The sequence below is a fragment of the Urocitellus parryii genome, chromosome 1, assembly GCF_045843805.1.
Source record: "Urocitellus parryii isolate mUroPar1 chromosome 1, mUroPar1.hap1, whole genome shotgun sequence".
Classification (NCBI taxonomy): domain Eukaryota; kingdom Metazoa; phylum Chordata; class Mammalia; order Rodentia; family Sciuridae; genus Urocitellus; species Urocitellus parryii.
The window spans coordinates 12,244,757-12,271,437 of record NC_135531.1 but is presented as its reverse complement, the minus strand read 5'-3'; the positions used below and the strand labels follow the sequence as shown (position 1 = coordinate 12,271,437).

General features: G+C 41.8%; 1 protein-coding gene across 1 annotated transcript in view; it reads left to right on the top strand.

Annotated features, from left to right (window-relative positions):
- Dnah5 (dynein axonemal heavy chain 5) overlaps positions 1 to 26,681 on the top strand; it is a 218,748-nt gene that overhangs the window by 61,942 nt on the left and 130,125 nt on the right. The window contains exons 23-35 of the mRNA XM_077791415.1: positions 596 to 797; positions 1,375 to 1,610; positions 3,640 to 3,858; positions 5,096 to 5,158; positions 5,589 to 5,827; positions 6,568 to 6,808; positions 8,374 to 8,573; positions 9,587 to 9,740; positions 11,219 to 11,382; positions 15,914 to 16,070; positions 19,262 to 19,474; positions 20,667 to 20,891; positions 22,266 to 22,438. Coding sequence (XP_077647541.1) covers positions 596 to 797; positions 1,375 to 1,610; positions 3,640 to 3,858; positions 5,096 to 5,158; positions 5,589 to 5,827; positions 6,568 to 6,808; positions 8,374 to 8,573; positions 9,587 to 9,740; positions 11,219 to 11,382; positions 15,914 to 16,070; positions 19,262 to 19,474; positions 20,667 to 20,891; positions 22,266 to 22,438 — 2,486 coding nt within the window. The remainder of the gene's footprint in view (positions 1 to 595; positions 798 to 1,374; positions 1,611 to 3,639; positions 3,859 to 5,095; positions 5,159 to 5,588; positions 5,828 to 6,567; positions 6,809 to 8,373; positions 8,574 to 9,586; positions 9,741 to 11,218; positions 11,383 to 15,913; positions 16,071 to 19,261; positions 19,475 to 20,666; positions 20,892 to 22,265; positions 22,439 to 26,681) is intronic.

The following is a 26,681-nucleotide window of genomic DNA, read 5'->3' as shown; positions in this document are numbered from 1 at the left end:
AATTTCATTTTGCTACATAGGAATTTCCAGTTTTCCCAGCACCATCTGCTCAATAGGCTATCTTTTCTCCAGTGTATGTTTTTGGTGCCTTTGTCTAGTATGAGACAACCCTATTTATGTGGGTTTGTTTCTGTCTTCCATTCTGTACCATTGGTGTACCTGCCTATTTTGGTGCCAATACTATGCTGTTGCTATTGTTTTTCCACTATTGCCCTGTAGCATAGTTTCAGGTCTGGTATTGTGATGCCTCCTGCTTCATTTTTCTTGCTAAGGACTGGTTTGGCTATTCAGGTCTCTTGTTTTTCCAAATGAATTTCATGACTGCCTTTCCTAGTCCCATGAAGAACAGGAGCTCTGCTTAAGAGGGCCCTGTCCACAGGACTTTCAAAGACTTTGTTTTCTTCTACTTTCTGGAAACTGCTCTCCCCTCTGGCCAGAGATGGGAACAGTGAGCCATGACCAGCCCTGCTGTACTGTCCACGCCATTCCCTGCGTCTTGGTTCTGTGGGAGCTGGGCAGTGGGCAAGTCTTCCCGTGTGTCATGATGCCGTTTCAGGTTCTGCCTTCTCTACACAGACTGTTATTTCTCTTCTAGGAAGTCATTACATCCATGGATTGCTTCAAACGCTACAATCACATTTGGCAAAAGGAGAAAGAAGAGACCATTATGACATTTATTACGCAAAACCCTTTGCTTTCTGAATTTGAGTCCCAGATTCTTTATTTCCAAAACCTGGAGCAGGAAATTAATGCTGAGCCTGAATATATCTGTGTGGGTTCCATTGCTCTGTTCACAGGTTGGTTCATTTTCTTTCAGACACTTACATAAAAGGTATCTTTTTTTTTTTTAAAATCTCTTTACCTAGATTAGTATCCCAGAGAATACTAATATTAAGATATTCTAGCTATCTTAAGGATTGACTTTCCTTTCATGGGCCTCAAGCTTTAAGACCAATTTGTAGAATTGTCTTTAATTCCCTTCTGCAAAATTATTTATTCTGGACTATTTGGAATACTTTGATGCTAAACCTTGGAAATAAAGGCTGGTTTAGAGAAAAAGGATACAATCTTCTATATTTAGAATCAAGATTCGTCCTTCCTTCAATAAATAACAGTAACAAACATTTGAGACTTGTCTCAGAGGGTTTTGATAGCTATCTTTTTTTCAAAGCATTTCAAAATGCATTTTGAATTGTTGCAAAAACAGGCTTTACAAAATGAATGAGCATATAATGATTCAGAAATGTTTCCCCCAGTTTAATTTTCATGTTTTCGAGAGATCCAGGCTGCAGAGTGCTCACTGTGAGTGAGTACTCAGTCTTTTCACACTGATCCAGTTTTTCAAACTGAACTCTGGATATTTGGGTTGTACAGCTGACTTGAAATTTGCCCTAACCACGGAGACAAAAGCCTGGATGCTTGTCATCGGCCGCCACTGTAACAGAAAATACAGGAGCGAGATGGAAAGCATCTTCACCCTGGTGGAAGAATTCAGTAAGAAACTGAGTCGTCCAATTAAGGACCTAGATGATATTCGGATCGCGATGGCCACCCTGAGAGAAATCAGGGAGCAGCAAATCCCCATCGACTTTCAAGTAGGACCCGTCGAGGTAACTGATCCCTGTTTGTTTAGTGCAGAAACGTTTTCACATGTAGAAGCCATCGACTGACGTATGGACCAGGTCTGGGCTGGAATTACAAATGGTGCAGACCCCAGAACCACTGCACTAATGATGATGCTTCACCTTTGTCCAGTTCCTTTCGTGGGCTAGTTCTCATCCATGACATGCCATCCCAGGTCCCCAAGAACAGGGCCTGTGATGACAGTTTCTAAGTTAAATATTTACTGATAAGCACTGACCAGAGGAGGGGAGTGAAGGAAACAGGAAAGGACGGTGGTGTCAAAGCTAAGTGCCACGTGGTTTCAGCTGTTGGCTAAATTCAGCCCGATCCCCGGGGAGCTGCCCCCAGGAACTTCACCACACTTGGTCCCACCTTGAGGCCAGGGAGACTGACCCTTTGCCTCCAGGCCAGTGGTCATGGAGGAGGCGCCCGTGCAGCAGAAGGCAGTTTTCCAGGGAGGGAGGCAGGGTGGTCCTTACAACTCTCGGGAGTTGGGCTGGGACTCCCAGCTGTGAGCAGGACCAACCCTCCCACAGCCCTGCTTTCCACACAGGGAACAGGCTCCAAGAACCGTGCAGCTTGACCTGTGTTGCACACCACTGTGGTTTTGGTGCCATATCTGGCTATCTTTCCCACAAAGAAATCGTGTATCAGAAGTGGGTCATGTATGTACTTTTCACAAAAAATTCCAGACATAAAACATTGTCATTTTATCACGTTGTAATGAAATGTCTGGTCTTACCCTCTGATGGTCGAGATCAGACTCCAGCCTCACACTTTCCACAGTACTCTTTGTATTTCTAAAGATTTCACGATCCTGTGAGGATAGTACAGGTCACTACACATTTATCCTTTGTCCTGGGGGGCCGTGGGGTCCCGTCTTCCGTCACGTTCTTCTTGGGAATGGAAACATCAAGGCAAACAGTCTGCTCCTTGTGCAGGACCAGGGAATTCCCGGGGTTTGAAGAGGAGGTGAAGTAGCTGACAGTAGCATTTTCTCCTCCTTGGGAGTCAAGACAGAAATGGAGTCAAGGTGTCAGGATGACGGTATAACCTTTATGCTGATAGAGCTCATTCAGAAGACGTAACGGAGTGCACCTCTCTGGTTATCGCTTTCCCGATCCACCAAACGTGCATGCACACACCCTGGACTTGGGAGCACTGAATCCCAGGATCAGTGCACTTTCTTACCCATCAGAGGCAACCCTGGGACGCCGCAGGCCTCTCTGTTACCCTGATCCACATTTGTGGTATGGAGGGACCGGTCACAGGAGTGCTTTCAAGAAGGAAGAGAGAAGAGCGAGAAAGGCCCAGGGCCTTACTTGCCCAAATCAACATCCTCTGCCCCCCAAAATCAGCAGTCAGGTTTCATTTCTCCTCTGTGGGGAGGAGTAGTGGTGGGAAAAGAGGCCAGGGATATTTAGGGAAAATCATTTCTTATGGCACCAAACTCTGCTTATTTTAATTTTTCAGCTGAAAGAGTGATCCCAGGTTTTGCAGTCTGGGGGCAATGATTCGGCCCAGGTTCTGACTCCAGAACACCCACTTAGGTCTGACTACTGGAACCACTTAGCGACAAAGTGGCATGGGGCCAAGTTAAAATTCTGATTTATTTTGTTATTCTAATATTAGAATTGAAATTGTTTTAATGCTTTCAATTTACTTGATATGATTGTGTAGTCTTCAAGTACAATCTGGAGGCCTAAGAAAAGCTATCTTTTATTTGTGTAGCAATTTATAGTTTTAAAAATGCATTTAAAATAATATTTTTTAGATACTAGCAAAGATCCTGAAGCATAGCCAGGGAATTTTCTAGTTTCCAGGATGAGAAAACCGGAGCTGAGTAGCTCAGTCACTCTTTTAAGTTCTTAAATTTGCAAGTACAGTAACTAGAATCCTGAGGGTGAGGTCATGATCACCCTGTCACACTGATCTATTCCCCTCCGATGCTTTAGTAAATGACCGTGTGTAGGTTTCTATATCTGTCAGGAATTAAGCTTTTCTTCTTTCACGTAGGAATCTTATGCCCTGCTTAACAAATACGGACTTCTGATAGCCAAGGAAGAGATGGACAAGGTTGACACTCTGCGCTATGCTTGGGAGAAGCTCCTGGCACGTGCCAGCGAAGTTCAGAATGAACTGGTCTCTCTACAGCCTGGTTTCAGGAAAGAGCTTATCAGCACTGTGGAGGTCTTCCTCCAAGACTGTCACCAGTTTTATCTGGACTATGATTTGGTATGACTTTGGCTTTCTCTGGGTTTATTTTCAGGGAAGAGTAAAAACAACAAACAACATGTTATTGTTTGAAAACGATGTGTTGAATTTCATAAAACTTTTTTAGAAATTGGGATTTTATTTTATATGTGTGTGTGTGTGTGTGTGTGTGTATAATATATTAGTAGTAGGTGGACACAATACCTTAATTTGTTTATTTATTTATTTATATGTGGTGCTGGGGATCAAACCCAGTGCCTCACGCATGCTAGGCAAGTGCTCGACCCCTGAGCCACTGGGATTTTATTTTTGCAGAGGAGTTTCATAAAGTATTTTCTTTCCATAATTCCTTCCCCTTAAAGTTCATCAGAAAAATTTCAAACGAAATGGGGGGTTTAAAAGTGCTATTCATATTGTATGATTGGTCTGGTACGGGGATTGCTTAATAGCTTTCTGAATTTCTAAATTCAAATATAGATACTGTTCCTCCTTTCCAAAGCATTCCTTAGTTTTACAAATGAACGAAGCACGTGCCAGGCACTGTCCTTTGTGCTGAAGATACAGTGGTGGGGAAGACAGATGGAGCCCTTGTCCCACGGAGACCATATTTTAATCATATGTACGGGGTTTAGTGCAGAATCTTCTAGTGGAAATGTGGTGTGTAATGAGATCCGTTTCCAGCTAATTATCATGTGCTACCCAAGAGAAATATGTATAGCATGGGGTAAATTTCAAACCTGTTAAGTAGTAGCAGACCAAACCACAAAGCTAATAAAGTTTGAGGTTGAACCCACGGAGTCACTTCATAGATGAAGAAGCACAGAGACCCACACATTTAAGTATCGTAATGTAGGGAAAATGAATTGTAATATTGTGTACACAGTTCACGTTACAAGTAGGTATTAGAGTGTTGAAGTCTGCAAATTAATAGCATGAGCATTTCTGCTGAAACAGAAGGACGGGCTTCTTCCAGAGGAGCCATTGAGTCTTTTTTGCCTGTGTCATCTAAGAAGTGAATAATACATATTTAGAATTTTCAAGGCCTTTTAACTTATGGAAATAGCATTAACTTGGGTTTTTCAGACTTGAGACACAGTTCCAACTGAATCACTTTCTGAGTCATTTTTACCCATAAAAACTATTTTCCTGTTATGTATATGACGTGTATGAAAACAACTTAGGTACTCAAACACTTTGAACTTATGAAATTTGTATGCAGACACTTCATTTCATTTTATGTTTAACTGTTTTGCCTCAGAATGGTCCGATGGCCAGTGGCTTGCAGCCTCAGGAAGCCAGTGATAGGCTTATCATGTTTCAGGTAACATTTCAATTTCTACAACTTTTACAAATAATGAAAACCTTATTGAGTTTAAAACTTACATATGCTTTTTAAAGACATAAAAGCTTATTGTGGAATATGAGATGCATTTACATTTTTTTAAAAAAATGTCTTTATTTTATTTATTTATTTTTATGTGGTGCTGAGGATTGAACCCAGTGCTTCACATGTGCTAGACAAGCATTCTACCACCGAGCCACAACCTCAGTCCACATTTACCTTTTTATGTGTATATGATTTGTTGTGGTTCCCATTAGAAGGGGTATTCCTGTGAATTAATTGCACTCATTAAGTGTTCTTAGTTACGTATGTCAGAGATCATAATTCTTGTTTCTTTGCTAGTATTTTCACTTCCTTGTTTGTTCATGTGTAAATCATTTTGATGAGTTTTCACTTGTGTTGTTTTTAGAATCAGTTTGATAATATTTATCGGAAATACATCACCTACACTGGCGGAGAGGAACTGTTTGGTCTGCCTGTGACGCAGTATCCCCAGCTTCTTGAAATAAAGAAACAACTAAATCTGCTGCAGAAAATATACACACTGTACAACAGTGTCATAGAAACGGTGAATGGCTATCAAGATATCCTTTGGTCGGAAGTGAATATTGAAAAAATCAACAGTGAGCTCTTAGAATTCCAGAACAGGTGAGAAATGAGATCCCTGGCATGCCAGAGCTATGGCTTCAAAGGCTTGCTTCTGGGATGGGCCGTTGGGTTTGCTTTCCACCCGGATGCTTCAAAAGCACATGGTGCTGCCTCTCTGTTGTCTGTTGACAGCGTCCTCATGAATCGCTCTGTTAATGGCCCCTGTGTGTAAGTGGTGAGAGGCGCCTCCTCTAAACCTGGATGAATCTTGTCAGGCCTTTCCTGCAGTGTGGAGGGAGCTGGGCTTGATTTGTATTACATGTCCCAAACATTTGAAGTTAATGTTAGCTACTTTCCTGGAATCAAAGCAAGAGGCCCGTGGTTTGTCGTTTCAAGTGCTGAACCCAGGGAAGATGGGCGGCCCTTGTCTTGCGTGTGAGTTGATGCGCTGTGCTGTGCTTTGCACTTAGTATGTTCTCCCCATCTGTTTGGAGAGTTGAAATGGATTCAGAGGCACCTCTAACCTTTGATGTAATGCTTCTACCTAAGTAATTGTTATGAGGGATGGAAAAAATAAAGACTTTGCTGACTTGGGAGAATCGATTTTATGTAAAACATGCCAGTAAGTTAAACTAAGAGATAATGTCTAAGTCTTGAAATTTCAAAATCAGATAAGTATTTGAAAAGACTTCTTTGAGTTTTTGCAGTGCTGGGACTTGAACCTGGGGCCTTGTGCATACTAGGCAAGCACTCTATCACTGAGCTCCACCCAGCCCTTCCACACTGGTTTCTCTTCACAGGTGTCGGAAGCTGCCCCGAGCACTAAAGGACTGGCAGGCTTTTTTGGACCTGAAGAAGACCATTGATGATTTCAGTGAGTGCTGCCCCCTGCTGGAATATATGGCCAGTAAAGCCATGATGGAGAGGCACTGGGCGAGGATCGCCGCCGTCACTGGGCACAGTCTGGATGTGGGGAATGAAACCTTCAAGTTGAGAAACATCATGGAGGCACCTCTTCTGAAGTACAAAGAGGAAATAGAGGTATAGCTCATCAAGTCTGATGTGGAGGAAGATCGGAAGGTCTGATGGGATTTATTCCATAGCACTCCCATATTGTGGGGCAAACCACATTAGGACAATTGGAACTCTTGGCATTCAGCCATTAACTCCTGAGCAAGTGGTTGTCCAGTGCATACCTATGCGACAGGTTCTGAGGGGGGACATAAAGATGTCTTCCTGTATTCAGAGACCATTAAATAATCAGTAAAATAATCATGCGAATCGAAGTGTAGTTATAAGCTGTAGTAAATGCCACTGATGGAAAAGGATGCTATCAATGACAGCCTGTGATACAGGGGTTTGTCGCTTCCGGGGATGATAAAGGTAGGGCAAGCTGGGCTGGCTGTGTGAGTGAGCATGGCCATGTAGTGGAGATGAGGAGCTGTGTAAGTGCAAAGAGGACCATTCCAGGAAGAGAGGAAATCATGTGTGAAGTATCTGAAATGTGTTGGAGCAAGCAAAAGATGGCTGTGGTCTTGGCTATGGAGGAAGAGGAGAGAAGAGACTGATCCTAACACATGTTGTTGGCTTTAGTCACTAGGGCAATGCGGACCACCTGGGGGATGTGTCTCCAGAGGGGATGACTTAGGTTTGCATTTCTTAAAGATCATCCTGATGGTCAAGTGCAGGGGAGAATGATAGCAAAACCAACAGGGAGCTTAGGCAAGAGATGCTGGCTTGTTGCCAGGGGAGGAGGTAATGAGCCTGGAGAGGAGAGGAGAGATCCCAGGAATTTTTAGGAGGTGAAACTGTAGAATTTGTTGATGGAGGGAATGTGGTAGGAGAAAGATAGGGAGGGGATACGATGATCTGTGGCTTTCCTGTGGAGAGGTCTGGGTGAGTTATTATGCTCATGTGGAGACTGGTGATATTGTAAGGGGATTGCATGGGGGTGACAAGAGCAGAGATCAAGAGCTTGCGTTTGGACAGGAGTTTGATATTTCACAGGTTGTGTTTGGGGTTCTCCTGAAACATCCAAGCAGAGAAGCCCAGTAGGCAAATGGATGTGGGTCTCAGCTGGAGATATGAAAGATCACCCGACACACGGGAATGGATCAGCTCACCCAGAAAGGGAATGTAGTGTGAGAAGAAATGAGGGCAGAGACAGGCTCAGCTAATGGTCTGGGAGAAGATGAAGCTGCAAGTGAGACTGGGAGAGTGACCAGAAACCAGGTTTTCTGCTAAATTCCTCCCCTCACTGCGTTTGTTGACTTTGGAGATAAATCAGAAACATTATGTTTTGAGTCTGTGATTAAGGTTCAAAATATAAAAGGTCACTCTATCTTTCCTATTATCTTTCTGGAACAGTTTTGTGGGAATTTTTATAAATGAAGCTTCTCTTTAGTCATCGTTATCGTTATCCCCGTCTCCTTCCACATTTATACCTATGCGTACACATCACTATTATATGGCATTTGACATCTGGAAATATACATATTTTAGATACGCATGAAGCAAATAGAGAAGACAACATCTCTGCTGAACCTGAGCTGTTCATGAGATGGGTCACTTTCATGTAATAAAATGAGCACTTACTGTTTTGATAGGACATCTGTATCAGTGCAGTGAAGGAGAGAGACATCGAACAGAAGCTGAAGCAAGTGATTAATGAATGGGACAGCAAAACATTCACATTTGGCAGTTTTAAAACCCGCGGAGAGCTTCTCCTGCGAGGAGACAGCACCTCAGAAATCATCGCCAACATGGAGGACAGTTTGATGTTGCTGAGTTCTCTCCTGAGCAACAGGTGGGAAAACCATCTACGGTTGCCCTTATATTTGAGAATCACAGTAATGGACATTCCAAGGGAAGTTAAGAAACACGCATTGCAATAATACCCTTCATACAAATAAAATACTTGCTTTAAATTTAGCCTTTGGCACAGCACATGTAACAATGGTTTTATTTCATTATCCTCTATTTGTGGGATGTGTCTGAGATAGAGTGGACAAAATAATGCTACGTGTAATTAACCACTTGGATCTCCCTGAACATTTCAGCTTTGCTTTGCTGCACAGCTGACAGCTCTACAGGCTCTGGGTTCAGGGGGAACATTATTCTGAATTCCAGAATAATCATTCTACTTGAAAAAAGCTTTCTGCCAACATTTATGGACTAGAATTCTTAGTTGTGTACATGCACTCCAATGAGATGACAGATCAAGATACGGGATGAATTTGATTCATAATGAGGAATAACATTGCATAGTGAAAGGCCAGGCTAATAGTTCCATTTGACTATTTGATGGTAACAACAAAGCCATCACATTTTGGACATGGAAACTGTAGACTCATGAACTTAAATTTGCTTGGGATGTGTAAGCGATGAGCTTTCCCTTGCTCTTTCCAAAATAATTTTTTTTTTGTTCACCAGGATCTTAATAAATGGTAATTGTATAATATGTGGATACCATAAAGATATGAATTTATTGTGCTATTCTAGCTTTAAAATATCACTCTCCTCCCTGGGCACGTGTGTATCAATACTTCAAATATAGGAAGTGCCATCTCTTTAAACCTGTATTGATAAAAAATTCCTTTTCCATTTTCTTGGTACTCCCAAGTAACATGGGATATAAAATTAGGTTTTGGAGATTTAGACTGTTGGTGATGTCAAGTTTGGACTGCTCAGGATTTAGTTTTCTAAAACGTAGTCACTATGCATATAGCTTAAAGAGTTAAGATTTTTAAAGGGGGTTTTAATTCAAAAAACAACATCAATACAACAGAAATGAAACATTGAGCATGTTTCTTATTTTAGGTACAATGTGCCATTCAAAGCCCAGATTCAAAAGTGGGTTCAGTACCTTTCCAATTCAACAGACATCATCGAGAACTGGATGACCGTGCAAAACTTGTGGATTTATCTGGAAGCTGTCTTTGTGGGAGGAGACATTGCCAAGCAACTGCCCAAGGTTTTTGAATTTTTAAATATTTCCTTGAGGTTTTTTTTTTCAATTAGAGAAAAATCCAAGAACTAATAACCTCTTAAAGAATGCAGTAATATTTTAATCTCTATTGTACGCCTGCCCCCAGACTTTTTGTTTTCTGCTGTGGATGTTGTTCTTCAGAGTCAGTGAGGAATTGTGGAAAGCAAAAGGGCAATACCGAGAGTAAGAATGCAATGAAACTGTGATGTTTGGCAGGAAACCCAGGGTTTAAAAAAACAGACTGTGAATTCCCACATAATTGATGTGCTTCTTCAGATAATGTGGAGGTAGAACTGGAGCAGTGTGGAATTATGGTATAGTCATCTTGACAATGGTTGGATAATTTGTTCTTCTACAGCTGACATTTAAAAATAATGCACAGTATACAATGTACTCAATTATCTCTGTACTGTAAGATTGAGGGGTGGAAATCGTGCAGGGAGAAAGCTCCGAAACTTGAAGGTTTTCTCAAGATGCTGAGTCTATTTTTCCATCACATTGTCATTAACTAACTATGTATACCTGGGGTATATTTAGAGATTTTTAAAAAAAGACATTTTAACCAAATCTCAAGAACTCATTCAATTACCAAAAGTTGTTTGCAACATTATAGTTTTAACAACATATTTGAGCTTTAACAATCTATTTGAGCATGATAATGTTGACTCTTCATGTAGGTTTTATAATCTTTTCTTTGGTTAGTTTTTAGTTATAGAAGGCAGCTGTTATCCCATTGTAAGGCAGAACATTTGTTTTTTGGTCAACAGTGAAATGTATTCATATGCTAAAATTTTAAATATTTACTTATTATTTTTTTTGATTTATATTTGGGCATGTTTTTCTTATTGGGTAGGAAAAAATCTAAAATTGGACTTAATGAAAATTTTCACATGATGTTAAAGAAGTGAGGTAAAGTTTCTTGCTCCCATATTTGATAATATATTCTCATTGGTAATATATAGAAAGTTTTAGGGAAGAAGTTATTTATATTCTCTCAAAATTATCTGTTTTCCACTTTTTCCTGAAAAAATGAATTTTTTGGTAACATAAGTTACCCTAGGATTAATTTTTTATTCATATTTTAAGTGTTTGTCCCCCACCCCAAACATATAAAAAGTTAAATACTTAGTGTAGAAAACTTGAAAATAGAAAATTCACTCCATTTAGAGATATGCATGAAAAATAATTGGGAATGTCCTTCCCTCTTAAATCCTCTTGTAAACTATTATTAATTTTATGTCAGTTTCCTGTTTATACTTAAAATAATGAAAGTATCCAGGGTTGAGCTAAAGACACTTACTTAATAAAGGGAGTGATATAATGCAAAAGACCCTAGAAGTCAGAACATGTGTGAGAATAGGCATGTGTAACGTGGGTGTCTGGCCTCCGCTGGAGATTTGTGAGATGCTCTGCCCTTGAGATGGCAGAAGTGTCCAAATGTGCTTGTTACGTCATTCTTACAGGAAGCCAAGCGCTTTTCCAACATAGATAAATCTTGGGTGAAGATCATGACTCGGGCACATGAAATGCCAAATGTGGTCCAGTGTTGTGTTGGAGATGAGACCCTGGGGCAGCTCCTGCCACACCTGCTGGACCAGCTGGAAATATGCCAGAAATCCCTTACTGGGTAAGTCCACTGGCTCTTTGAAAGCCACCGGATCTTAGGGAGAAAAGGGAACATGGAAAGGAGGTAGAATTAGTGGGTTGTGTTTTCTTCACTAAGACTTAATTCATGTACAAAGTTGTGTGCAGTTAAACCTTATCTTCTCTCCAAACACTTACTCTGTTGGTCCTGATGTTGGACTCAGAACTTAGGTTACTTCCCTCACTGACATAAGATCATGAAAATATTCTCTTACAGTCTTTGCTTTTTAAATGAATATACCTATTTTTTTCTGATTTTCTTCTGGAAAAATGTCTGTACAGCTAAAATATTTCATTATACTTATTATACGAAATAGTATGAGTATATAAGCAGTCAGGATTATAGAGAAATAAGATGTTGAGTTGGGATCCTTTTGTGAAAGTTGAAGTGTCCAAGTAAGATGATGTCTAATATAATATCTATCAATGTACCCATGCACACATATGTAAGCTTGGTGAATTGTAAGAGTGATAAAGTTTCTCTATTTTATTGTTCTTGGTTAATAGAAATAGAACTATTTGAGTATAACCATGTTAAATAGTAATCTAAGGGTACCTTGATGCTCCTGGCAGACACTCAGTCTAAGCATTTAATAATGAGGTCTTGAATAATGAGGTCTCCTTGGCTAACTCTGGGAGAGAGATGATCTTTTCCCATGTGTATGTCCTAATGTCCTTATTACCTGTAATGGGGTCCTCACAGGCTAACCAGCTTGTCCTATGCACTGGGGAGCCCAGATTACCTAAGGCAGGTGCTCTCATAGACATAGGTGATGGTTAAAATACTGGACTTTGAGTGGCACTGTGGAAGGATCTCTGTGAAGTAAATAGAGAAATTCACAAAACTTGAACAAAAAAGTGACTAAGCTAAAAATGGAAGAAATACTATATGATAACATGAAAGTAATATGTATTATTTATTCTTGGCTAACCAGAAGATGTTTTGAGTTGGTTACCAAAAAATGATAAAGTAATAAGATAGTTTAGGTCCAAGGAAAAGAAGGGTTTATAAACTAAGATGATAAAACTGATGCAAAAACTCTGAAAATTGACCTCAGATTCAGAGACCAAAAGTTCTTCCTAAAGATGAAAGCAAAAGGTGACATACGATTAGGTACAACACCAATAGGTTCCATTACATAAAAGATACTAGTTGCTCAGGAAAACATTTATTTCTTTTGTCCTTGAGTTGATACCTTGGAGGCATTGTGTGTGTGTGTGTGTGTGTGTGTATGTATGTATGTATGTGTATGTATGTCTTAAAAAGGATCCATAAGCAGAATCCTCACCTACATTTTTATCCCAGTGTGGGTCAAACATGAGTCATTCTAGTGGAATAGCTTGAGCCCAGGAAATAGGATGGGATGACTGCATAGACTACAACAAATCCTTTTTGAATTTCAATTTTTTTAATGGAAGGCATTGGATATTGTAAAATGTGAGAGATTTAAGTCCTGGCAAGGATCCAGTGGATAGTTGAGCCATACTGCTGGTTAAGAACAAATCCATATGTGACAATGGTTTGCTCAGTTGGTATCCATTTAGGAACATTGAAGGGTCAAAATAAGACCGTGCCTAAACAAATGTCTACTCCACTACCTTGGGAGTAGTCAGTAAGAGCTTGAGGTGGGGCAGAAATTTTCTTTAGCAAATGTTTGTAAGTTCCCTCTAATTTAAGTTGTGGGTGTTCCAAAGCAGTATGCTGTAGAATATGCCCAGAAATCCTTTCCTTTGGGGGACTGACCTATGCAGCTTTATTAAACACCATCATCATAGCCTGTGCCAGTGCTAGGAAATCACCTTTTAACTATGTGCTTTTAAAAAAAATTGCAAGTAAATCTTCCAAAGGCACTTTTAGAAAAATGGACTCTCAGGTATTAATGGCTTGATTTGCTTTATAAAATTGTCAGATCAATCAAACAACCATTGAAGGATATTTGACAAAAAGAATTTTTGTTTTCAAATGATTGACATTTTGGCATTTTTTAACCTCTTCAGAAGATAAAGTCTAAAGTTATTCACAATTTGTTTATTAAGTTTTTTTTTTGTCTTTTGACAGTTACCAAGGTAAGGTTGCATGCCAAAATGCCTAGTATAAACCCTTGAGTACTCCTATTTACACAAAAGCAATACCCACCCAGGCTATCAAGGATTGGCATGGACAGGAAGAGTCTCCATACCAATCAGATCATAGTTTGGGGGGGCAGGTATGAGTCCATGAGGACGTCGCCTTGCCCACCCCATCACAGAAGCTGGATTGACCTACTCCATGAGGCTTCTCCAGCCTGGTCTAACCAGAGAGAAAACATTAGCTGATTTCTCACCAGAATCAGACTAGGAATACGAATCAGTAGGGAAGTTACTAAGAATAGAAATTCAAGCTAGACGAATGAGAAAAATTGGTGTATTAAATAATAAAATGAACAGTTTCAAGTGAAGGAAAATTAGAAAACCAAAAAAAAAAAAAATTAAACATTATAGAAGAGTAAGACTAAGAAAATGAGATGTGTAAGGGCAGATGCTGGGCGGCCTGTTTTCATCCTACCCCCATCCCCCCACACCATGAGACTTTGCACTTTTGCACACACCCAGAATAAATGGATCCAGTCGCCACACAGCAGCTTGTAATTCACATTTTACGGAGCATCCTGGTCAGAGTCAGAGAGGACGATTACAACCCACACACCAAGCCTTGCCTATTATCTCACCCAAGACATGTCCACTTCTTCCCCAAATCCTCACTTATTGTGAGTTTCTCCTTCCTTTTTCATTTTTTTTGCCTCTTTGTGAAAAATAACCTCACTTGTGTCTTGAAGAATTTGGCTCTTGCGTGGCCTGCACCTCCACTCAGCAGAACACGTCCAGGGGTCGCCTGACAACTCTGGGGTTCCTCCCATGTGTCCTTGAGACGGCCACCACGCTCTGGTTTCTGATCCCTGGGATCTGCTGCCACAAGCTCTGTTTTCCTGGGAAGAGAATTCTGCTGCTATGATATGGGGATGTTTTCTCATAATTTTACACAGGAAATAAATAACACAGATGGCAAGGAAGAGTAAAGGGTTTTCAAAAATCTCAAAGTTTAAAACAGACCAGTAAAGTTTCAAAAAGAAACTTATTCCACGGCGCGACCAGCACGCTGGCTTCATACGAGAGGTTCGAAGCATAGAAGTTAACTAGTGAGATCACAATAAACACACAAACTCAATTTACCTTTTTCTTTGACCAGGTGTGAGACGGCCCTCCCTCTGGCTCCTGCCTCGAGCCACCCGGTGGGGCATCGAGGCTTACTCAGGACTAGCAGGAGAGAGAGGCAGGGCACGCCAGAGAGTGGCCTTTTACTGGGAAACAAGAAATTCAGGGGAAAATTCCATCCAATGAAGGTCAAGGGAGACAGCATTCCAAGGTCAGGGTCAGTGATTGGTCTCAGGGTCAATGGTCAGTCACACCCCCACATGGATGGGCTCTCTCACCTAGAGAGGGTGGGGATTAGTTCTGACACAGATTAGCTGGAATGCCTCACACCCAGTCAGGGAGGTGCCCAATCATGTGCCAGAATGGCTTCCCACATATTCCCCCTTGTTTTTCTTAAAAATCAGGTGGTGGTTCACTCTTTCAAGTTTCTGCATTCTTGTTCCAAAGACTCGCCATCCAATTAAAACCACAATCATGTCTGGTGTGGTCGTGCATGCCTGCAGTCTCAGCTGCTAGGGAGATGGAGGCAGGTGGCTCTCATGAGATCTTAAAATTAGAGGCCAGCTGTGGCAAGTGTGAGACACTGTCTCAAAAAAACCAAGCTAGCCAACCCCAAACAAGGCCAAAAGCCATAATAAACAATTGAAAAAGTAAAAATGCCAAACCATAAAAAAGGAGCTACAATAATCAGAACAAAATATGCTAGAAAATGAGAGCAATAGAAAATGGTAGAATGAATATGTCCGTAGCATAAGGAATCACCATATCATAAAGTGAACATAGAAACCACGGTGCAGGGGAAAGTGCGTGGATCGGGGGAGCTTCCCCTGCACTCCCATGGCTCCCGGAGGCAGGCACCCCTTCAGAAGTTCACCCACAGCTTCTGCTCTGACGGAGGGCTATTGGATTCTCTTTTAAGATACACTTCTAAGACATGCAGACTTCAGGTGGCATGGAGTTTTTTTTTTGCTGTGCTTGGAGACACAACAAAACCAAAAAGCAAAACCCCAAACTCTCTTTTGTGTATTTTATCCTGTTTCCTACAAAGGAAGCACAGGATCTTTCAGACCAAGCAAAATGTATGCCTTAGGTTTGCGAAAGATAAAGAAATTCTGCCACCAACTGTGAAAAAAATGTCTCCTTATCAGAATGTGGGATGCTGTTTGACAAATCCCAAAGGCACAAGCCAGACATCAAGTCACAAGGGAAAAATCAGATGGTTGTACGATCTTTCTTCCCTTCCATCCATCTCATTAATTTGTTCCTAAGAAAAGGTTAGCTTTGTGTGTTCATAGAAGTCTACCTTTTCGCTCCTTGCTTAGATACTTGGAGAAAAAACGCCTCTGCTTTCCTCGATTCTTCTTCGTGTCGGATCCTGCTCTTCTGGAGATCCTGGGGCAGGCCTCGGATTCCCACACTATCCAAGCCCACTTGCTGAATGTATTTGACAACATCAAAACGGTCAAGTTCCATGAGAAGGTTTGCCTAACTTCAATTGTTGGTCAACAATGACCAAACTTAGCCTATCGACTCTCCGTCTTAAGCAGCTCTCTGATGCTGTGTTTACAAAGGATGGTCCATTTATTCTTGCCCGGTGATTAAAAAGAAACTTTGGTGCCAAAATTACCTTGAGAACAGTGTGTGGCTTCTTAATATCCAAGGAGCAGACTAGAAAGAAAAATAATAGTTTAATATGACCAGGAAAGCAGTGTGTGCAGCATTCAGAATTATACATGGCAAGGTAAATTCTCCTAGACAGCCAACAAGACAAAGACACTAATGGCTCATAATAAAGTGCTTTGACTAAGCAGAATTGTTGTAGGGATTTGATTATTTTAGTCAGGCTTCAGAAAGTTTTGATATGCTTTCTTAAAATGTTTTTTTTTTTTCTTTTACACTCCTAACGTGTTTGTAGAATCATGGAATTGTGTGACCAAAGAGGTCATTCAACTTGAGGGACACTGCTGCCAGAAGATATCTTCTAATCTATCCTTCTAATCTATCCTTCCACCTAAAATTCTCTAGGAAAGGGACCTTCCCTTTTGACATTTAGTCAGTCCTCTGGTGTTTCATATAAATCCTTAGTAGCATTCCTTTATTCATCTTAGCACTTAATTTAATTTATTGCATAACTAACAGATGTCGTCCTTAACTATGGGAATACACTCACCCCGGGAACTTGTGCTCTGGCTGGAGCAGACAGAAAGTAACACACTGAGCCTACAGAGCACAGTGAGCGCCGTGGTGGAGTTACTTCACAGTCAGCAATTAAAAGTCAGTCACTGCGGTCAATCCCTTGCCGTGTCCCAGATGTGAGGCTGTTCCTGGGATTCTAAGGAAAAATGAACCATAATCAACACTAAAATGGTTTTTATGCAATGCAACACTGAAGAGAAACTTGACAATTAAATTGTTGGTGATTTTGGACTTCCATTATTCGTATTGTGCTTTTATTAAGCACAAGGAGCAGAGGCATACCCATCAGGGAGCCCTAACTGGGTGCATGGGGTGTCAGGGAAGGTGTCCTGGTTTCTGAAGGTGAGTGGAACGTAGCCAGGAAGGTGAAGAAGAGAAGCCTGGTGTGGTCAGGAGGAAGGGCACCTGGCGAGGACCTGGAGGTGTGCATAGCCCAGGATGTCAGAGCGCTGGGCTGTGGGGGTGGATTAGGCCTCCATGGCTTGGGACAGCAGAAATGTGCTTTCTGTTCTGGAGGGGAAAGTCAGAGGTAAGATGGCGGCAGTGTTGGGTCCTGCTGGAAGTTCTGAAGGAGAGGTTTTCCACGTCTCTAACATGATTTCTCATGGTGGTCAGCAGCCCTTGGTGGTTTTGTTTTTGTTGCTGTTTTTCTTTTTTGATTGTAGACAACACTTTATCACCTCAATGTCTGCTTTTGATTTCAGATATTCTTTCTGGGTGGTTCTGTGTCTAAATTGCCCTCTTCTTATAACTTCTTATTACAACATCCTGATCCAGCATCACCTCCTCTTAACTACACCTGCAGAGACTCTTTTTAAACAATGCCCCATTCACCGGTACTGAGACTTACAACTTTAACGTTTAGGGCATACACTTCCACCCAGAAGAGGGAGCGATGGGCACAGGAAGAAAGAGAAACAGGCTAGATTCCAAAGTCCAAGGGCCTGGCACTGTGGAATTCCACTTCATCCCAGTGTGACAGAAAGCCACGGGAAGCTTCTAAGTGGGGCAGTGACCTGAGCTGTGTTGCGCTGCAGTGTGGGAGGTGGAAGGAGAGCAGCAGGGGTGGAAAAGCCCAACAGGAGAGGCAGAGGGGAGGGAAAGCAGGATGGACAGGAATGGTCAAGACCAGTGCTACCTGTTGGCCATGAGTGTGCACGTTGAAAGGGAGCTGATTAGTCAGAACTGCTTCTTAATGTTTTGCTTAAATCTTGCTGCTACACCCCTAGAATTTCTCACTGCCTCCAGCTGTAGATTGCAGATGATTTAGGCTTCCTCATTGGTTGATTAAAAGCCCACAGATCCTTAACCTCTGTTCATAGCTCATGCTTCTTAAGATTGCATTTCTTTTGTTTTTTCTTGTTCCTTCCATAAGGATTCTACAACCAGGGCAGATCCTGGTTTTATGGGTTCTAAATATTATAACATTACAAATACAGAATTATATTCAGAAATCCAGAAAGGGTCCATGTAAATGAGGAACCAGAATCTTACAATTCATTAGATACCTGGAGCATCATTGCTGTCTACAAGTGAAGAGGACTTCATTAGTACATCCCTAAATCTGAGTGCAAATAGATGTTCTTTATATTTTAATTTTTTTAAGTTGTAGATAGACACAATACCCTTATTTATTTATTCACTTATTTTTTATATGGTTCTGAGTGAAGTAGGATTCTGCCCTCCCTTACTGGCATTGAACCCAGAGGCATTTTATTAGTGAGCCACATCCCCATTACTTTTTTTTGTTTTTAATTTTAAGACAGGGTCTTGCTAAGTTGTTGAGGCTAGCTCTGAACTTGTGATCCTCCTGCTTCAGCCTTTGGAGCCCCTGGCACCAAGTGTGATTTTCTTAGTGTCAGTGTTGTTCTCCAGCATTGCATGTTCAGAGGATGGAAGAGGACCATTGGAATCTGTGTCCTGGAACTCCAAATGCTCTGTTCTTCTCATTATGCTTCATGGAAACTGAAGTGTAAGAACTCAGAGGAGCAGGGTTTGATTAGAAACCATTATGTGACAACAAGTCCTAGTAAAGAACATTGTGTTTGGCCCAGAATTGGAAACACTTTGTAATTACTTCCTGCTATTGATCATGTTGACCGGGTCACTTCTGATGTCAACTTGAGACTCTTACAGTGTGGAATTACAGGCTCTTAGGGAGCCCCGTTTCATTTGGGAAAGTCAGAGATCTTTTCACCACCACATTTGTATTAAATATTTCTTTTAGAAAATAAGCTTATTCCCTTAGAGCATTAGCTATTTGGAATCAATTGAGGGCTCCTCTTTAGATTTCATGGTGAACTACTTTTATTGTTTTGAAAAAGACTTCATATCATGTTTTGTCTTATTTTTTATAATCTGTAGCTTAACTTTCTATGGGAAGGAAAACATGACAGGGAATGAAAGAAAAGGAAAAAATTATTTCTCATTGTTTCTTAAATGAACATAACAGTCTTTTTCCTCTTCTAACATAGGTGTATGATCGGATTCTGTCCATCTCATCCCGGGAGGGGGAGACCATCGAGTTGCACAGACCCGTGATGGCCGAGGGCAACGTGGAGGTGTGGCTCAATTCTCTCCTGGAGGAATCACAGTCTTCATTACACCTTGTGATTCGCCAGGCAGCTGCAAATATCCAAGAAGCAGGGTTCCAACTGATCGAATTTCTTTCTTCCTTCCCTGCTCAGGTCAGTGTTTTGAAATTGGAAGGCTTTTTTTTTTTTTTTTCTCTTTTAACAAAATACTCATCTTAAATCTCGGCTATTGGTTATTGTAAGCCTCACCAATGCATAACACTGAACCAATATTAAATTTTCATAAAGATTTATTAAGTCTAGATAAGCTTAAAGACTTTTCACTGCAGACGATTTGGCCACATAGAAGGTATAGACTTAAATATGTATTTTGGTTGTAGAGATACTGGACTTACTTTAACTTAAAAGAGTTTTGTCTTTCCCTGCTGAACCTCCATATGTAACAGTGTATATAAATCATAACAATTTACTGAGTGGGCACTCAGCTAGAAAAAAGAAAAATACATTTCATCATTTAAATGCAGGAAACAAGCTAGGCGTGGAGCGCATGCCTATAATTCCAGTGGCTCCAGAGGCTGAGACAGGAGGATCAAGAGTTCAAAGCCAGCCTCAGCAATGGTGAGGCATTAAGCAACTCAGTGAGAACCTGTCTCTAAATAAAATACAAAATTGGGCTGGGGATGTGGCTCAGTGGTTGAGTGCCCCTTAATTCATTCCCCGGTACCTCCCTGCCACCAAATATATATATATATATATATATATATATATATATATATATATATATATATATATATACACATACAGGAAACAATGTTTTCTTAGTCATTGTGATCAATAAAGAGTTCATGAGTATAAAAACAACACAGTGAATCCCACCACCACCTATATCTATAAGAATAGGACTCTAATTAAAATAAGATATATTCCATGCTTGTATAATTGTATAAAAAATGGATTCTGCTGTTATATATAACTAAAAAGAACCAATAAAATAAAAAAAGATTTAATAAGCATCTACTATGTGTAAACACTGTGCTAGTTTGGATGAAGCAAATTTAAGACATATTCTTTACCTGCAAGTAACTTAAAATCTATCTAGGAAGAAATGTGATTTAATCATAAGTAGCTTAAAATTGTAAGAAGAAAATGATAGACATGTGATGGTGCTATACATACTTAGTTACCCAGTAAATTATGTAAACAGCATTTCCATGGGTTTTGAAACAAAGGGTCGATTTGATGTAATCAAAGCTTTACATTTGTATGATAATCACAATTATTCATTATGCTGCAATTAATATTTAAATATTTAAATATGTAAATATGCCTTCTTTATTTCTATAAGGTTGGATTATTAGGAATTCAAATGATATGGACACGGGATTCAGAAGAAGCCCTTAGAAATGCCAAGTTTGATAAAAAAATTATGCAGAAGACCAATCAGTCCTTCCTGGAGCTGCTAAACACACTGATAGACATCACTACGAAGGATCTGAGTCCCATGGAACGAGTGAAATATGAGACTTTGATTACTATTCATGTGCACCAGAGGGACATCTTTGATGACCTGGTAAATTCTTAGTAACTGCTGTGGCGTATACACGAAAGCAAGCAGTAGACACACCTGTGTTTAGTTGCTGGAATTAGTTAGATTGAACTGAAGGAAAATGTTTGATTCAGGAGTCATCTTCTTGATCAGACCTTGTTTATCAGACTTTCTCTTCTGCCTTAAACTGAAACTTCCATCATTTTCTCATCATCTACACTGTTATTGAGGCAATTAGACTTTGTTTTCAAATTCTTCATGTGATTATTTTAAATGCATCCTGAAAATCTTTATTGGTCTTGTGTTCCTTTTAGTTGTTGATTGAAGATCACTAGTTTCTTGCTGCAGAAATTATGACTAATATTGCTAGTAGAGCTTTTGAGGGCTTCTTTTAGGGCTTCTGATAGATCACATCCTTACTTAACAAGTTTTGGTACCTTTTATGTCATTGATGGCAACGTGGTCTTTCCGAACTCAGCCTGTGACATTCAGGTGTCATGCAGATTTTTGCCTTTAAAAAGAAAACAGGATGGAGAAGGAGAATTCAGTGGCTATTAAAAATGGGAAATGTGAAAAAGAAAAGAAATTTGTCCTCTACCATAAAATACAACATTAGATAAGAGGCAAGAAGCTCTCTCTTACTTTCATAATCATTTTCTGAATTGTGTCTCAACCCCATTATGTAAAAAAGATTATGAAAGATTGGTCCTGATGGAATGGAAATAAAAGGCAGCACATTCAAGCTATTTTGTGCTAATCTCCTCTCCTAATAGTTAAGCGCACTGTTTGCCTCTCTGAGAAATAAAGGGCTCAGGGATAATTTTCGATTTCTTATTTGTCAAAGAAAAATGATTAAAGTGGCTTAAAATTTTGGTTGAAAAATCCAGACAAAAGCTTTGCCGGGCAATAACTTGTCATTTAGGTGTTAGAAAATTTTGCCTGCTGCAAGTTCCTAGGAAAAGTAATTAATGGATTAAAAAAAAAACCCTCAATGTACTTTGACATAATCTTAAGAAATGCCTTTTTCCTAATGAGATTGTTTAGCTCTGCCTTTGTATGCCATTACATGTTTTTCCCAGATTATAATTCATGGTTGGACTATGGTCTTGGACAATTAAGAGTGAAATTTAAGAAATGAATCTTATTATTAAACCATGTACTGTCATTTAAATCAGAGGGGCATGATTAGGGGTTGAGTTTCCTATTCTCATGTCTTCTGAGTTTTTATTTTTTGATGAATAAATGAGTGGGTTGGGTGATGACGTCGTCCATGGCTTTGAGCTACTTGGGTCGCCTGCGAGTTCCATTTCTTTTACTTGATGTTCTACGTAAATGCCGATGCGTATGTTTAATTAGTGATCCTCATCTCGGTCTTGACATACACCTTTTGAATTTCAGTGTCACACGCACGTCAAGAGCCCCACGGACTTCGAGTGGCTGAAACAGTGCAGATTTTATTTTAATGAAGATACTGACAAGATGATGATTCACATCACCGATGTGGCTTTCATATATCAGAATGAATTTTTAGGCTGCACCGACAGGCTTGTCATAACTCCTCTCACGGACAGGTGATGGAAGAATCCTGGGATTCTGTGGCCTCCTCTCCCCGCTCCCAGGTTGCTCCAGGGACACTGGCTTCATGCCTCTTTAGGGTTTGTAGAATCTTTCCCACCAAAGCCCTTGAGGCTCAGCAGGTCTGGCTTTACACCTGTGTCTTCACATGGGATTCAGGTTGTGGCTGAAAGAGACCTGATTCCCTTGCCTTCAGTCTTGTGGAGCCAACGTGTAAAGTCCCTGTGGACCATTGGGCAAGAAAGAGAATTATGGCTGTGTGTCGCCCGTGCAAATCCCAGCAGGCCTTGAAGGCTCAGTTAGTAGTGGTGGGACCTGTTGTCCTCCCAGAGAGGCAGTTAAGATGATTGGTTAGCAGGAAAGAAATTACGGATCAGCACAAACGAAAGCGGTGGGGAGGGCACCAGCCGGGCGTGGGATGTTGTCGGTGCTGCCCTGCGTGGGTCCTTGGCTGGTCCTGTTGGCTGGAGCCTCCACTGCAGCTTCCCTGACTCTGTCTCCCTATCAGGAAGATGAACGAGGCTGGCTCCTGCGGCCCTTCTGGCACTAGTATTCAGTCTAGTGTGAGTTCCCTGACATCCGCCACGTTGCATCTTCTCTGTAAAGAGATGAACTCAATACTTATGGTGGCCATTTGACTGGCTTTTGTCTGTTGTATGTGTCTTAGTCAGCTGTTTCACTGCTGTGACCCAAAGACCTGACAAGAACAATCTTAAGGAGGAACCATTTGGGGCTCATGGTTAAAGAAGTCCAGTCCATAGACAGCCCCCTCCATTTCTCAGGGCTTGAGATGAGGCAGGACACCGTGGCGGACGGTGGGGGGGAGGGAAGCAGCTGAGGAATGACACCAGGAAGCAGATCTCTCTAAGACTAAGCTCAGCTCACAAAATATAAACCCCAAAGGTTCACCCCAATGCCCCACCTCCTCCAGCCTCAGCCCACCTGCCCTCAGTTACAACTCAGTGAATCCCATCGGGTGATCAACTCACTGACTGGTCAAGGCTCTCCTAACCCAACCATCTCACCTCCAAACCTTCTTGTCTTGTCTCACACATGAACTTTTGGGGGACACCTCACATCTAAACCATAACAAATGGTTCAACCATAACATCTATAACAAAGTGTCACAGTATATACCATAAATGTAGACAATTATAATTGGTCTAGAAAAAAAAATATTAATTTAAAAATGTGGAGCACTCCCCAGTAGGAACTTACCTTGAACGACTTGGCAGTTAGCTCCTACCTCCTCTTTTTCATGTCCCACCTCTTCCTTCCTTTCCTCTCTTTCCTCCGAAGGCCTTGTTTGCTGTTTTGTTGAGAAGACAGCTCGGCATGGGAGGAATAGATGACTTCTAGATAGGGAAGAGGGGAGGGAAAGAAAGGGAGGGGACAGGGGATTAGCAGGGATGGGGGAATGTGATGGACATCATTATCCAAAGTACATGTACTGGGGTCAACCTACTTTATATACAAACAGAGATATGAAAAATTGTGGTATATATGTGTAATGAGAATGGTAATGCCCCCCCCAACCACCAAAACGGCATCTCTGCTGTGTCCCACAGTCTTACCGTGCACACTCCAGCAGGCACCTGTCCTGAGCTGTTGCTTTCTCTCCTGGTTCCCTGGATGGGTCCTCTGTGCTGCCCTCCGGAGTCAGCAGCACCTTTACTGACACCAGGGTCTCCTCTCTGCAGTGTCTTCAGGGTCCACTCATCAACGCACACACATGCTGCAGTTGCTTCTATAAAGAAAACCATCCTGTGTGGCCCCAAATTCTTTACCGTTTCTGTGGGCCAACAAAGCCCCTCCAAAGCTCGATTTCCCTCCTCCTAGGTTGCCTGAAGTCACTGCACTCGGACTCCTGGTGTAGACTTTCTTTTGCTACATTCCCAACCCCTTAAGTTTGTCAGCTGGAGCAACACAAGTTCATTATGTGTACACATCCGCACACCAGGATTCTGATGCGGTGTCATGGGGTTGCATTTGGATGTCAGCAGAGCTGTGTTCTTCCTGGGGACTCTGGGAAGACAGTGTCCTGCTCTTTCAGGTTCTTGGTTGAACTCCTTTTTTGGTGGTTGTAGGACTAGATCCCCATGTTCTTACTGTTAGCAGAGGGTCATCAGGTTCTAAGAGCCACATTCCTTGACGTCCTTCCTCCGTCTTCAAAGCCTGGTACCTTCATGCTTCCGTTCTCCTCTCCATCCATCCCAGGGCTGTGACCTGCTCTTCTGCATCCATTTTTAGAGGGCTCATGAGAGTAGAGTCCACTGGGTAATCCAGGGTCATCTCCTCTCCTCAGGGTCCTGACATGGATGACATCTGCAAAGTCCCTTTAGCCACATAAGGGGACATGTTTACAGGATCCAGGGATGACAGCATGGACGTCTTTGGGGACCATGATCCTGTTCTCTCACTTTCCACCACCACTTGGCTAATGCAGCTCTTGCAAGTCACCCACACCATCAGGTCACCCAACGCGGTGGTCATGTCTGGATCTCTCCTTCTTGGCTCGGCGCTAACGGCCGCCCAGCTGTCTCTCTCCTTCTGGAAGCACTTTCTTCACCCTCACCTGGCTCCTCCTCCTGGTCTGGATGTCTCTTCCTACCTGCTCCTTCTGGGTCCCCTTCCTCTCCTGGACCTCTCCCCACCTATGCCCACTCCATAGATGATGCCGCCTGGCTTTAAATGCCATCTAGATGTTGGCCTCCATCTCTGCATCCAGCCAGGGTTCTCCCTGAACTCCAGACACAGGCATCCCCCTGCCTCCGTGACGGGCAGGGCATTTAACTTTAGCATGTTTGGTCATCCCACCAACACCCACTTTCTTGTCACCTCCTTCTCTTCTGTAAGTGACCATTCTATTTTGTCACAGTGGTGGGGAAATGAGATGGTCAGAATAGTGGTCCCCTGGAAGGTGTCTGTGTCCTAATTCCTGAAATCTGTGACTATGGTACCCTCCTGTTGCTGGACCCAAAACTCCTTGGATCTTTGGGTTCTAAAGAAGTGTTTTCTGAAAGAATCGATCACTTCTGAATTTGCATCTTTATGGTGAAGCATGTAAGTTATTCAGAATAATGGAAAGTGGAAACTAAGAGGAAAATCTGTTTTTTCTCAAAATGCTGAGTTGCTTAGTTTTTAATCCTCCTGAAAATTTGGATCTTTCAGGTCTTAAAACTTGAGAACGTAAAAAGCAAAGCAAGTATGTATAATTATATAAGGTAGAGACAGTTCTAAAGTTTATTCCATCCTGATTGCCCCGAAGTACTCACTTGTTGATTCTCCTTAAACTCACTCAGTTATGTGAGAAGAGAGGCGTCCTTGTGGCTGGCCACTGGGGTGCGTCTTAAGACCCACTGCCTGTTTACAGAAAGAGAATCCTCTCTTTCCTCACTAAAGAGAATCCTCTCTAAAGCCAAGTGCTGGGGGCACTGATGTTTGCCATTAGCCTGCTGCTGTGTCACCTGGGAAACCCAACCATGGTGGTAGCTCCCTGGACTCCAAGCAGCTTAGTGCCAGTGCACAGTCCTGCTGGCCCCTCAGGGATCCAGTGGCCCCCACGATGTGGTAACAGCACCCAGCACCTTACTCCACATACTCACGTAGGTGTCAAACGCGGCCTTCCTCCCACACGCGGGAGAAGACTCCTGTCCTCACACAGGACCAAGGGCAGAGGGAATCGAGGTGGGGGCGAGGCATCTTACCTGCTCACTAAGAAGCACAGACGGGCTGACAGCACGGGTCTGTCCCTGACGTGATCTCACAGCGTCTGTGGCCTCTCCCTGTCTATTCCTGCTGCTGTGCAGGCTCGGGCCAGGCACCCACCCCCTCACTTCCTTCTCTTGGAATCTGTGTGCACTAGACGTAAGGCTGGGTAGTCTCCCTTATTCTTGAAGGAATTTGTTCCAAGACCCATAGTATAAGAAAAGTTGCACGCATTTCTCTTTTTCCATATATCTCAAATGTCCACTTAGTATTTTTGAACTGCAGCTGACCTCATGTAGCTGAACCTGCCGAAGATCAAACTGTGGATCTGGGGTTTGGGGAGACAGAGTAACATGTCAGTCATTATTATTTTTGCTGTGACGGCTGCTTCATCCCTGAGCCCACATCCTTTAGTCACCTTTCTTTTTGTTTCTCCTTAAGTTTGTCCTATTTCAAAGAGTCTATAACTAAACTAAGTTTTCTCAAAGAAGTGCCTTGTTGGTGTGCATGGCCTTGTAGTCATAGGAAATG